The 14,208-nt window shown below is 41.7% G+C and overlaps 1 protein-coding gene across 1 annotated transcript in view; it reads right to left on the bottom strand.

Annotated features, from left to right (window-relative positions):
• The window catches only part of CDH13 (cadherin 13), a 2,842,668-nt gene that overhangs the window by 700,095 nt on the left and 2,128,365 nt on the right, over positions 1-14,208 (bottom strand). The window contains exon 8 of the mRNA XM_069638658.1: positions 8,608-8,748. Within this exon, the coding sequence (XP_069494759.1) occupies positions 8,608-8,748 (141 nt within the window). The remainder of the gene's footprint in view (positions 1-8,607; positions 8,749-14,208) is intronic.

The following is a 14,208-nucleotide window of genomic DNA, read 5'->3' as shown; positions in this document are numbered from 1 at the left end:
ATAGAAAGCTTTAAAGGCGTTAGTTTGCATCACTGTAGCACTGATAATCGATAGATGGAGTCTGTTCTCACGCACCCTCTAGTAACACAGTCCTTGCACAAAGTTCTGATACCTTCTGATTTCTGAATTTGCTACACTCATAAGGGCTTCCTTGAGTCTTGAGCCAACACTGTTCAGTCCCTCACCTCCATATTCTGAACCAGCTCTGTGCCAGTGCACCCGTGATCTATTCCCAAGCAATGCCTGCCAGTGAAGCCTGTTTGTTGAGCTTGTATTGCATGGCGGGCATGTGCACCGTCTCCAGTTCCAGTGCCTTTTACTGTTGCTTTCCTTCCATGTGAGGGAGTCGGGTAGTGACCTGCTCTTGTTTGGTCCCTATTAATGCTTCCTTCAATCCAACATGTTTATTGTCTGCGTTCAGTGCTGTAGTTTACGTGCGTGTAGTTGTATGATGGCCTATGCGTTTTTCTTTCTGTACCGTTAAGCACTTATATTTTCTGTCCTATTTTCACTACTCTTTCATTTACCACCCGTTCATAACTTCCCTATCCATGTGTCCTTCAGTATCACAAGTTGAGGTTCTATTTGGAATGCTTGAAGCTGTCTGATGGCCTGTCAGGCATGTATTATTTTCCCCCTACTTCTCCAACTCTTTCATTTGGTATCTTGGCAGCATGGATGATCAGCAGCATCTGTAGGCACACATACTATCCAATGGGCGTTCTAAGTCCTTCATTTGTTATAAAACAAGGATCCGGGATGAAATATGTCCTGCCAGCCACACAAGTGTAGCAGCGTGCCACCGACTCGGGACACAACATGCTCCTAGACTCCACAATGCCCTAGCGGCCACCGCGAGTGTAGCAGCGTGCCACTGACTCGGGACACAACCCGCTCCTGGACTCCACAATGCCCTAGCGGCCACGCGAGTGTAGCAGCGTGCCACCGACTCGGGACACAACCCGCTCCTGGACTCCACAATGCCCTAGTGGCCACGCGAGTGTAGCAGCGTGCCACGGACTCGGGACACAACCCGCTCCTGGACTCCACAATGCCCTAGCGGCCACGCGAGTGTAGCAGCGTGCCACCGACTCGGGACACAACCCGCTCCTGGACTCCACAATGCCCTAGCAGCCACGCGAGTGTAGCAGCGTGCCACCGACTGTGGGCACAACCCACTCCTGGACTCCATAATGTCAACAGATTTGGAATTTCAGCTGCAACTCATGCTGGCTCACTGGTGGTGTTTGGTGCACTGCCCATCACAGATGTGTGATATATATAAGAACAGAAAATAACATATCATACTTGTTGTGCCATGAAACGCGACACCAACAATATAACTGCTTCTTTGAACCTATCATCTTCATCATGGTTCTCTCCTTCTATAGGTGGAAAGTGGAACATGTTTAACTTCTGATCACAGAATATAGAAGAAAGGTGTTTTCTTGCTTTAGTAAAGTGAAGGACAAATGCAGAAAAAATAACCTCTGAAAGGATGGACTTTCCTTTCAAACCCTGCAGCAAGGTGACAGTTTAAGGCTCAGCCCTCAGCATAGGCACTCCTCCTTGGTATTAGACTGTTCCCAGGTCTTGCCACTGTGGCGCCGGTGCCGGCTGGGGCTGTCCTGTTGTTGTCTTCTCTGCTGGCTTCTCCTCTTCCATCAAATGGCACTGGTGACTGTGCAGTGCTGATGGCAGTCGTGTGCCTACATGTTTTTAAGACAAAGTCAGAAGCCTGGCACACCCTTGAATATCCATGCAACCCATGATTGCTACTTGCCAGAAGAGAAAGGAGAAGTACCTAATGTAAGAGAGCTTTGGATGTGCACACTACATGTAGTTGCTTGCAGAGGTGCAGCAGTGCATGGACTATGCATTCCACGTGTAGCTTTGCTACTTACACAGCACTTGTTCATGGCCACATGCCTGACAAACTAGTGAGCTGTCATTAGTAACATGGCCGCCTAGCTGCTGCCTGTGTATATGCCCATGCCATCCACCTTGCTGATGCAGAGCTGGTGCAAGTTATTACCCAAGAGAGGTGACACCCGTGTCCTGCACTGTCACCTTCCAGATCCTCGTTCTGCATGAGAGTGGATAGCCAGCTCGACAAGGCTGCCATGTCTCTTCAGGCCTGCAAATATCAACGAGAAAACCCGGCATGTAAAGGAAAGTGGACGGTGGACATTGTTGTTGCTTGTTGCTTGAGTACAACTGGCTGAAAGTTCAAATGATACATTTGACAGGACACTGCATCGTTTTCAAAACAGCAAGTGTTGGTGCAAGGAAATAAACACTAAGGGCCTAATTCATGGAACGTTTAGCACAGTGAACACGTTCCTCTGGGCCTCATTTACAAAGCGGTGCAAAGTGTATTGTTGTGGAGCAAAGTCACTTTACACTGCAAAAGTACTCTTTGCATTGTGCTAAATGGGCCTAATTCACAACAAAATAGACTCTGCACTGCTCTGTGAATTAGGATTGGTGGAACGTGGATTTCGCCAGTGCAAAGTAACATTGCTCCGTTCTAAACATTCCATGAATTAAGGCCCTTGGCTCAGCCCAGGAAAACACCCCAAGCAATAAGGCACTGGCTGTTCCATGTTGTAGATGAGTCTTGTCTTTATGTTCTCTTAAATGACCTTTTGTAGCATCACCAACACTTTCAGAGAGCTTGACACTGCTTGCCATTCAACAAGACTTTGTTCATACATCACCTATAAACATAATTGTGGGTAAGGAACTGTTTGAGTTTCAGTGTCACAATGAGAATCTCCTGACTGCATAATGCACATGCATTTTGGTATTCATGCAATGGCCTCCTTATCATGGACAGACTTGCTACCTGGGTACTGACTCCAATCATTATGGGAAGATTTCCTTGGTCAATATTGCCTTCTCAGATGCACAGCCATTCTCCAAAGACGACTCCAAGTGTTGAGGACTAAGGTGAATTCCCATGTGTTTAGCCCACTTCTGTTGTGGTGCAGATGGGATGGAAGATGCACAAAGATATGAAAGTTGTTATGATGAATTCAAAAGTTTCCATTAAGCACATTTTAGACTATTTTGAGTCTCCTTAAATGGACTGGTGTATCCCTTCGCCTGGGTCCTTTATTCACTGTGCCTACGGCATCCAGGTGTTCCTTGCTGATAAAGCCCGATAAGGCTCAACACGTCTATGGGTGCTTGTATTCCAGTGCAGAGGGGAATCAGCATGGCATGTCATGCTGAACTGCTCATGGTGGCAGATCCAAGACCAGCTTACCTATGCATGATCCTCTTCTATAATGGCAAAGGCGGACTGTCAAATTATGTAAAAGACTGCTGCTCGGTGAAATGACAGTGGTTATGATTCATTCAAATCTTTCATTCATCACTCTGTGGTGTTAAAAGTTATCGCCACCTACTTACGATATCTTATTTGAAGTTGTGTAGCGAGCAGCAATCCACAAAAGTATATCGATGCTGTAGAAGTTGTGAGCAGATAAACTAAAAACAGCTCCTAAGGCAGCACCTTAACTTCTAGGCCATGTATAAAACTCAACCTTTGCATGGCTGCAGGGACCTTTGCTCTGCTGCTTGAAAATAACTTAAGTGTATTTGTGTTCAGGGCCTAATATCGTAGGTAGGAAGCAAGAGAGCTTTGTGCATTCCATTTTAGAGTGACATACTGGGTAACAAGGGGGATTTACAATATGTGGCATGGGATGTTTCCGCCAGGTTGGTCTGTATGGATTATTTCATATTGAGGTCTGTTCAGTAAGAGAAAAAGACAACTAAATATAGAGTTCATCTTTAAGCTGTTTAGTGGTTAGGTTTTTAAGTTGAATAGCATACATTATGTATGCATCCTGTGTTCCGAAAACACCTATGAAATTGAGGCATGTGTATAGACCGATGTCATTGTAAGTAGAGCTCTTCTTAGTAGCACGTTGTCTTCCCCATCTGCAGCAGATCAGGGCTCAGTTCTGGAGACAAGTGCATTTGATGTTCTCCATGCTGGAACTGCTTCTTTTGAGCAGCAGTCAAAGGTTCTCCTCTCTGGCACCAACTCATGGATGTCTACTAACACAGCATCAGATCCTTCTGGTCCTAGACTTGTTTTATGAGGTGGGAGGCAGGTGGCTCCTTTTATCTGAATTGGTGTCTGTTATTGGTTGGATTGAGATGGTGCTTGGGGTAGATTTCCACATATCTTTCCTCTGGTAGTTGCCTAGCACACCTGTTGATGCTTTACCCATTTCATCCAGATCTTCCACAGTATTTTGTGACTCAAAAGCAAGCTAATAATGCAGTGCTGAGCTCAGTTGTGTTTTTGTTGTTACTCCGACCATGTAAGCTTGTTTCCATGGTGGTCATCTTAAATCAACACTATACACATTCTTTCACAAAACTGCTCAAGGGAAGTCACAGCACCATTTGCCCAAAGCCAAAAGGCACTTATTGGGATCCGCTATGACCTCATCCTTTCTAGAACACATTTTTGTTAAATTGTTCCTTATGTTTGGGGCTTGTGGTTTAATAGAATCAGTCAATTAAGTCTGTCTCCAATCAGCCAAATCCCTGGGGAGCTGATCCATGCCTCTAACATATTAAATCATATGTCCCTTTATCAGTTAGGATGTTTCTGGATCCACAACCCCTTACTCTTTGCTCTCACTGATCATTGAGAGCAAAGAGAGCATTTGCTCAAACAGGCTGCCATTGCATGCTACTCACAGCAATGCCACATCTAGGCCCCCGTTAAGCTTAGGTGCACTGTGTGCCAAAAATCTTATGCATGTTCAAATCTGCATCAATAGGAAAAAGACAGAAGCAAAATTCTCATTAGCCTTGGGAAATCTTTAAATCGATGGACCGGTTGCCCCATCCATGTTCCTACATCATCCAGCATCACTGTGGCTGCTTCTTAGGCTTGAACTTCACGCTTGAGGAAAGTATGTATGCCCTAGTCAGTTCTCAAACGAATATATCCATCTTGTCTTCAGTCCAGTACTGCTCGTATTCCTTATCCTTCAGTAACTATTTAATTATGTAACCTACATTTAACTATATTGGAACAATGTAGTGGCATATTATGAGTTCGGACTGACCTGTTAGAAAATGTTAAGAGGATCTTTGATCCGTCACATCTCGTTTTAATCATTCTTTACAATAGAGAAACAATGTTTAAAAAAAAAATATATATATATATATCAGACAATATCGCTCAAGCCTGAAGTACTGTTAGTGTATGGGTTAAAAAGTAAACTTTAGGTAGAACAAACAGTGTTAGAGCACACAGTCTGTATAAGGTGCAAAAGATGGTTTAAATGTATTCACTCATAAAATCAGCATAAAAACAGTCATTAAAAACCAACATGGACTTACAGAACAGTGTGTGCAGTACTGCCCTGTAAATTGTGCCATGCATTCCATCCTTAACTCACAGGCTTCCTCCAAAGAAGTTACAAATTGTTTTTACCAGCTTTTTTTTTTATTTCCACACTTCTATGAGTCAGCTGATCAAACACATCATGTAACTTACTCTTCCCTGTTCCAGATAGTTATGCAAACCTGGTGGCCATTTTACAGTATGTTTTAAAAATAAGTTCAATGCTAACTTCCTGCCATTTTTATATCACACTCTAAAATAGAGGTAGTGTTACCTATAGGCAACTCTATTGTGTGGACAACTATTTGTATTATATCAGCCCTTTTGCCTAGTGGCTAATATTAGTCAATCATTTTACCACTGCAGTTTAATTCTGCCAAGTACGGCCATGAAAACAAAATTAGAAGTCTAAAGTTGAGCAAACTACCACATATTGAGGCGTATTCGACCAAATGGGTTATACTATGCTGTTAACATGCATCATGTCCTAATGCCAACTTTATTCATGAAGCCTCCGTGGGCTTAATTACTGTGTAAAGTGCTGTGTGCTATTTCTAAAAAAAGACATTGTGAACTATTATAAAGCCCTAGTGTGCTGAAATAAAAGAAAATCAAAGTGCTACGTGCTGAGCTTGTCATGCAGATCTTATGCTCTTATTGGGAAGCTAGTGCGATATTATACTTCCATAACCATTCTTTACCACATATCTATTCCTACCCAGATGTGTGCAACATAAACTGCAAAGTGCAAAATTGTTAAACATGTATATATTATAAATGTATGTACGCTCATCTCCCATATCAAAGGCTTCATACTCTAAAAACCAACATACAGTAGATCTCAATAAAAACCACACATTGAGTACAGTACATTTTGTGTATATCTCCATAGTCATCCTGTAGATTTATTGCCAATTTCTCAGCAGAATTATGCTCAATGTCAATAAATCAGTTTGGACTCTAGTTTACGCAATTTACGCTCTCGATTGCCTTTTCTATTTGTCTCAGGAACATGTGCTAATGCAAAGAATCTAATTAAAGTAGTATTGCTACTATGTCTGTCAGCAAAATGTACAGCTAAGGGATAATGGTCATCCTTATTTAAAATAGCTCAGTAATGTTTTAAAATATAAACATTTATTTGACAGATCATGGACCCTACATACAATTTTGGACATTGACATATGCTATTACATATTTCATCAAACAGTTACTCTTATGTGCAATATACCATCTTTTTTGTTGCTTTTTACCACAGTCGACAATTGTTCTAGGTAAAACATATTTGCACAATTGGCATTCATTGCATTTATCAAAACATTTCTTAGATACCACTCTTTGTAACCAATTGTCATTTTGTTTAATATGGTTCACCATGCTCACCTAATTGAGGTCCATCAACGATTTTGCTTTAGAGGATGTAATTTTTGGAGATCTCTTCAATACCTTATTCAAATAATTACCTGCTTTGAGGATTGACCAGTGCTTCTGAAATATTCTCTGTTCTGCTGTGCCTTAAGATTATATTGCGTAATACGTCTTATACACTCTTTATCTCCTTCCTTCTTATTAACCTGCAATAGATCCACTCTGTTACGTTTTGCTACGTCTTATTATAGGCATTGGTGACACTTTGTCTTGAGTAGCCTCTTTCCAAAAAGGGAGATCCGATATTACGTACTTTTTCTTGAAAGTCCTTGTCTAAAGAACAGTTTCATTTCGCTCTGATATTCTCACCACATGGAATGCTTTTGATCAAAGTTTTGGGATGGTGACTCTTCCCATGTAGGATATTATTAAACGCTACCGTTTGTCTATGCAGTTTACTGCAAACGTTGTTATCAGTCTTTTTTAGTAATAGCATGCAGCACTTTACACAGTAATTAAGAACACTGGGGGTTAACAAGTAAAGATGGCATTAGAACACGATGCATATTAACAGCATAATATAATCCATTTGGGCTAATATGCTCAATTTGTACAAGTTTGCTCAACTTTAAGCTTCCAATTTTGTTTTCATGGCCATGCCACACAGAATTAGACTGCAGTGGTACAATTATTGACTAATATTCGTTACTAGGCAAAAGGGCTGATATAATACAAATGAATAGTTGTCCACACAATAGAGTCACCTATACGTAATACTGCCCCTCTATTTTAGAGTGCGATATAAAAATGACAGGAAGTTTTCATTGAACTAACTTTAAAAACATACTATAAAATGGCTGCCAGGTTTGCATGATTATCTGGGTAACTAACATGATGTGTTTGATCCGCAAACTCGTAAAAGTGTGGAAATGGAAAACAGCTGGACTTGCAGAAGAGGCACAACAATGCCTCAGACCACACTCTTGCTTCTTCCCAATGAAGACGGCAGTCCCTACAAATTTCACATGATCTTTAATCAAAGACAATTCCACATAGTTTTTTTTTTTAAAAGCCTGAGAAACAGAAGACTCACATGACACGTTTCGCCACCTACTAGTGGCTTGGTCACACAGACATCTCTCAATACAGGCTGGTTGCATGCATTCATCTCTATGGTCAAAGACCAGGAAAGGAAAAGCATGATCCTAGTCCATCCTTAGTTTCTACTTTCCCTCTCTTATGTGCAATGACATTAAGCAAATCACACAGCCATCTTTGATTATATACGTTTTGCATCTGTTACATACATTCACAAAATATTATGGTATAATGCGTGTAAGATAAAGAATACTTCGGATTCAGAACAATATTTAAACATTTCCATGAAAATGTGCATAGTGCTTTTGTTTTGAAAAAACAAAACTGTTAACATGCAACAGAGTTATATAAGTCATTAAATTAGTCATTAAATTGACTGGTCAACCCTCGATGTTAACAATCATGGTGAATAGCCATTCTTTAGTCACTGTTTCAATGTTCTACGACTCACATTGTTTTATATAAAATGTTCAACCTCAGATAACCATATAACTCGCCTAGAAACAATAGCATCATTTTGTAAATAAGAGAGTGCTTCGTGGAGCACAATTATAAATGCAAATCAGTGCAATACTGCATGTAAACAATTCAAAATAAAGTGCCATAGTGTGCAAAAAATGTGCATGTAAACAGATGTCATAAGGTGCTTCCATAAAGTGCACATTTGCATTTAAACAGTTTCTCGTGCTACAGTTTAGAGTTGTATCCATATGTATGCATGAATTGAAATAAATCAGTTTTAAGAATCTACAAATGCTTACCTCCTTCTTGGTAAATTCTGGCGCATGATCGTTTTTGTCATCGATGACAATGGTTGCTGTGGCTGTGCCCGTTAAACCAACATCGCTGCCAGACATGTCTTTTGCTTCAATGATCAGCTCATATTTAGGTGTGGATAAGGTCTATGGGGAAGAGAAGATGCAAAGTCTACATTAGTTTCCTGTATCTTTTATTTGAAAAGTACTGCACAGCCTTTTCTGGATGTTGACGGTTGAAATTGTGAGCAAAATACCATATTTATCTTGAGATCTATTTGCCATGCCTAGTGTACCTTTGTTGCTACTCATGAATCATTTTAAAATCAGGATTTACCAATGTTCTGGCTAATGCATTAAGTGAACATTGTTTGGGTATGTGGGCCACAGGTCAAACCTGTCAAGGTACTGAGTTCTGAACCCAGGTAGTGGTATATAAATGTCCTTATTTAACAGAAGATGTATGCTGCAGTCTGACGCTGTTGTCAGAACAATGGGACCTATCAGGTTAATGCATGTAACAAATGATAGCATATTAATATTGTAGAAACAGAATCTGATACGTTTGTAAACGTTAGCCTACGTTTGGTGAACAGTGTTTCACAAACTTAAAATAACGATGCATTTATATCCGAGACACAGGCAAACACTTGAGGCCCAATGCATTTGGGACACATGTCCATCCTCAGGAATTGCTCAACTTTCTGTCACTGGCACTTCATTTGTCTTTCTGTCACTACTTCCACTTTAGACGTGTGCTCCTCCCATCCATCATGCCCAATATGTCCACATTCTGCTGGCCTTAACTTTGAACCATCAAGTTAGGGTCCTCCATTCATTCATTTACATTTGTAATGAAAGAGAGTCAATTATCCAACATTGTTATCTCATATTTAGCATTAAGTGCTGGCCAATGCTTTAAGTGGGATGAGAAATTGGAGGGGGAACTAACAGGGGAATGTGGCAGAAATAGTGATGGGTGTGGACTAAAGTGCGTGGCAGGTGGCTAAGGAAAGTGCCACCTCCCCCAAACAAAGCATCATAAAAGCCTGCAAACATGTATTTTGGTTCACTTAGCATGGTCTAAAATGGTCTTGTTTGAATCCAATCTGCTTGATATATATAATACTTTCTGGCCTGATTTTAGAATAAATAACTGTCTTTTAAAAAATAAAATCACACTCTCTCTCTCTTCGTATATTAACAATTAAGTCAGTGAGGAAATTGACCTCATTCAAAAAGAAAATGTTGACACATGTGTTTTGTGATATTGACTGAAGCATGCCACCCTCGTGAGCACTGGGTTTGGTCCTCACTTTGTTGGTCAAATCACTCGGCTCAACAGAAACATGTCTGCAACCCATGAAGCATACATATACTCATGTGGCCAACTTCCGGTCTCTGGTGTGAGGTTTGGACGATAACAGTTTCCCTGAATGCATTCCTTCCAGAGTTTGTACATATGTTGCTAGGACCCTGAAATTCTAAACTACCTTAAGTCTTCTCCAGGGCATCTGCCGACTCCTAAAACATGCACAGGAAAAATTGCATCAGGGAAATGTAAGGCTCGGGACAGAGGGAAGCACTGCAGCACCCTGACTTGGGAGTAGGCGGTGGGGTGGGACAGCTTTTGAAGATTAACATGGTGCAATCCCAGTTAGCACTGGCCCATTTAACGCCACAGTGCTGGGATTTGTGTGAATGATCATTACATCTAAAAACCTCTGTGATGTTTCCAAACCTTCAACATTGTGAGAATATCTGCACCATCAAGTGCCTGAAAGGCATTTCCTGACATAACCCCTTTATATATGAAAACTTATAGATGAAGGGCCTCATTACGAGCGAGTTGGGTGGTGCGGGTTAAATGCAGAGGTATTACCATACTCTGCTGCGATACCGCACTATCCAACTATAAGTTTCGTCAGAAAGTTGGAGGATTCACCTCAGCTATTGTTACGCTCACCTGGTCTCTGCGGAGGCATTGGGGCATGGTTGCAGCCCTCCCAGGAGTTAGATCACCCCAGTCAGCTCTCTGCCCCTGTGGATAAGCTGTGGACAGTGATAATTGGTGGCACCGCTCCTGCGTGGATATGAGAAAACGTGAGTGCGCTGGTCGGTGACTGTTGTACCTCTCAAACCCTTCAAACCAACGTGCGATTTCTGTGGGCATGTATCGGCCCATTAGGCTCACCTGGTAATTATTGATGATGAGCTCTCCATCCTGCTACGTCAGGCAGGGCTGCTCGTTGATGGGATCTAGTTCCTTCACTGATCCCTGGTAAGTAATAGTCCAGTCCAGCTGCGACTATGCTTTCCCCTGGTTGATGGTAAGTGTCTCTCAATGTCTCTTGTCTTTTCCCCTTTCTGTTTTCTGTCTTGATATTATTGCTCTCAACAGTGTTGTTAATTCCTGAATAACGTTTTCTCTTCTGTTTTCTTCCCAATAGGTGGAAATGCTGCCAAAAAGCAGCTGTGGAGGTGCAGAGCATGGCCGGGAGAAAGATGGATGAAACCGCAATGTCCGACAACAGGTGAGTGATGGTTTAAGGAAAAATATGAGCTTTGGTGGTAGCGCGGTCTTAAACTTAACGTCTGTTAAGTGTCTAACCTTGCCTTTTGTTTTTACTTGCAGGTTCTGCGGTCGCAGGTGGAGCACGTCGTGCTGCGGTATTAAGATGAAGGTTTCAGCATTCTGGAAGGTTTGAAGGTGAGCTGCGGTGCGAAGATGAAGATGTCTGCGTTCTGGAAGATTTGAAGACGCGCACAGGTGAGAGAAGGTTCCTCAGATGGTAAGTATGGAGACAGGAAACAGGATTTCCAAAGGTAAGTTTAACCCGAGGTGGCGGTGAGCGTTACGCTGCATGGAACTGCAGAATAACGTGAAACGTCTGCCGAGGGGATTGGAGCAGCTTCTATAGCTGTGACCGTGGGCACGCCCACTAGGCCTGGCTTGCCTACCAAACCCTGCCACTCCCAGAGAGTCAGCACGTACAAGGCAACCCAATAGCAGCAGCCCCACCCAAGAGTACACGTGGGGTTGCTGTAGTAATGGAAGTTCCCTATGTTAAATACACTTGGCACCCAAAATGAGGTGCCATGTTCATAATACAAGTATTCTTGACCCAAATACATTTTACTGCTTATTGTTTTTTATGGCCATGACAGCTATGAGCTGGAGGTTAATATGCCAACTTTCTCCCAATTTCGGCAGAATTACTGCTACGTAATTATGCCAAAATGCCCAATGGAGTCCTGTAGACTCCAAATAAATGGGGACTAACACCACCACCAATTGTAATCTGGGGTAATACCTCCAGACCAAATAGCAGTAACAGTATTTCTGTTTGGTGGTATCTCTTGTAAGAGGATTCAATTCAACACTACAGCTAAGTCAATGCCTAGTCTGGGATACTGAATGGAAACCCTTATTGGTATATCTTTACGTCCAGTTCATGCGTTCTGGATGACTACCCCTATATAACACCCCTCTCTTGGAATCCCCCTGACCCCACTGAGCCACGAAGTAGTTCTGTTTTGCAAGTTTAAACGGTTTATTTGATAATTTAAACAATATATATATATATATATATATATATATATATATATATATATATATATATATATATATATCACACTTTATAATAAATTAATAATTGAATATCACACTTAATCTGAGCAGTAATCAATAATGGATAGTCCGGCACTAGCACACTTCTTTATAATCAATGATGAGTGGTTATAGGATGGATACGATAGCAACAATACTTTTATGGTTTCAAATGGATGCAATGTGGAATGAAATGCAGTACAGAAAATAACTTGATAGGATTTCAGCAAAAGACAATGTAATCACTTTCTTGGACAATTCACCCCCCCTTTTATGCACTGTAAGGAGATGAAGATGACACAGTTCTTAGGAATGCAATCAAATAGAATTCAGTTCAATTCCACCCCAGCAGCTTATACACAGATAGGAGTTTTGAAACACAGGCAAAATGCTTTGAATATGGTGACAATGCAGTGAGAAATATGCTGAAAATGGTTTTAATTCCCTTTAGGAGGTTCAGGGTGAGTGAAATATACTTGGGATGAGTTCAGGCTCACTTTAGCAAGGATCTAGGAGTGACTAGCAGGTTAAACGAATTTTTGGCAAAGGAAAGCAATGAAGCTGCTGTTTTCACACGTGGCTGGATTTTTAACCAAATTGCAAATCGCGGTAAAATTCGCGAGTGCGAGAATCGTGATTACGGCAAAAGTATGAGGTCAGCAGACCAGGGGGAACCTAGGAAGTCAGTTCTAGGCTTGTTGAAAAGCTCAGATTCTAAGCTTTCATAGGAAAGTTAAACCTAGCCCAAACGGTTCCAGAGATACGGACGATTAAATAAAGGTAGTTTTTCAGATTTGAAATTTTAAAAGTTCAAAGCGACAGGTTACAGCTTGCAGATAGAAAATGACAGGTGACAGCTTTGCAAATGACAGGTGGCAGTTAGGAGGCAGTTCTGGTTAGATTAAAATAGATTGAATTATATTATTTTAACTAAGAGATTGGTTCTGCACAGTTCTGCTAGGTACTCACAATATATTTAGAAATAGGCCTCGCCACGGATCTGGTCAACAGGTTTTCTTCACTTGCCACGGACGGTTTCTGCGCACAGCATCTGGGTCAGCTCTACTCTGCTGGTCTGGTCTGGGTCTCTGGTTCTGATCAGGTCTGTGGGTCCGGATACAGCGGTCTCCGGTTCAGCTGGTCTCTCTCTGGATACAACACTGCTCTCTGGCAAATGGCAAGAGTTCTTGCAAAGAATTCAAACAGCTCGCCTGGCTGTGAATAGTTGCAATGATTTGAGGCCTGCTAAAGAGGGATTTAGCTTGGAGTTGACCTCTCTGCTACAAATTCTGAAGTAAAGTCTTGGTCTCTGAAGGTGGATAGATTGAAGTCTCTGTGTTGGCTCTCTGGAGGTTGATGGAGGTAAAGTATGGATTTTCCCGGCAGAGCGTACCGCAGCAGATGGAATAGAATGTCCCTATCTGTCCTGACTGTCTGCTTTTATGTGTTTTGAAAGTGGGTGGAGAGGCTAGCTTTCTAGGCCCTACCCCTCTCCACTTGTCATTGGCCACTTCCTCCTCTTCCCCTTGATTGGGGGAATGAAATGAAGTGTCATCATGATGAGGTCTGTTTATGATACAGAGAACCCACCCCTGTCAACTTTACACACAATCTATATTTGACCTAAAGACATATTTCATAGATACACAGTGGTATGAAATTACATGCACCCATCACATATCACATGAGGTAGCCCCTGTTCCAATTCTGCTCTTCCTGGGGGCTTGCATTCAGAAATGGCAACCTTTGGTGCTTTTTAGTGGGTTTTGCAACATCGGATTTTTCTCCAGATTTATACACATGTACACGGCCTGTCCATATATACTCCAGTAAATTACCATGTCTCTAGCTTAAACATAGAGTCTGTAGTATACATAAATAGCAGGGTTTGGCCCCAGAACATCACACAAATTGGAGTTTGGGCTTGAATCGAAGGTACATTTTTTAAATGAAGGCTCTCAAAGTTATACATTCCTGTCATTTGATTACAAAGAGTT

This window comes from Ambystoma mexicanum, chromosome 1q (genome assembly GCF_040938575.1).
Source record: "Ambystoma mexicanum isolate Mex_15411 chromosome 1q, UKY_AmexF1_1, whole genome shotgun sequence".
NCBI lineage: Eukaryota > Metazoa > Chordata > Amphibia > Caudata > Ambystomatidae > Ambystoma > Ambystoma mexicanum.
Note: the sequence above shows the minus strand (reverse complement) of the source record. Positions and strands in the feature narration are given on the sequence as shown.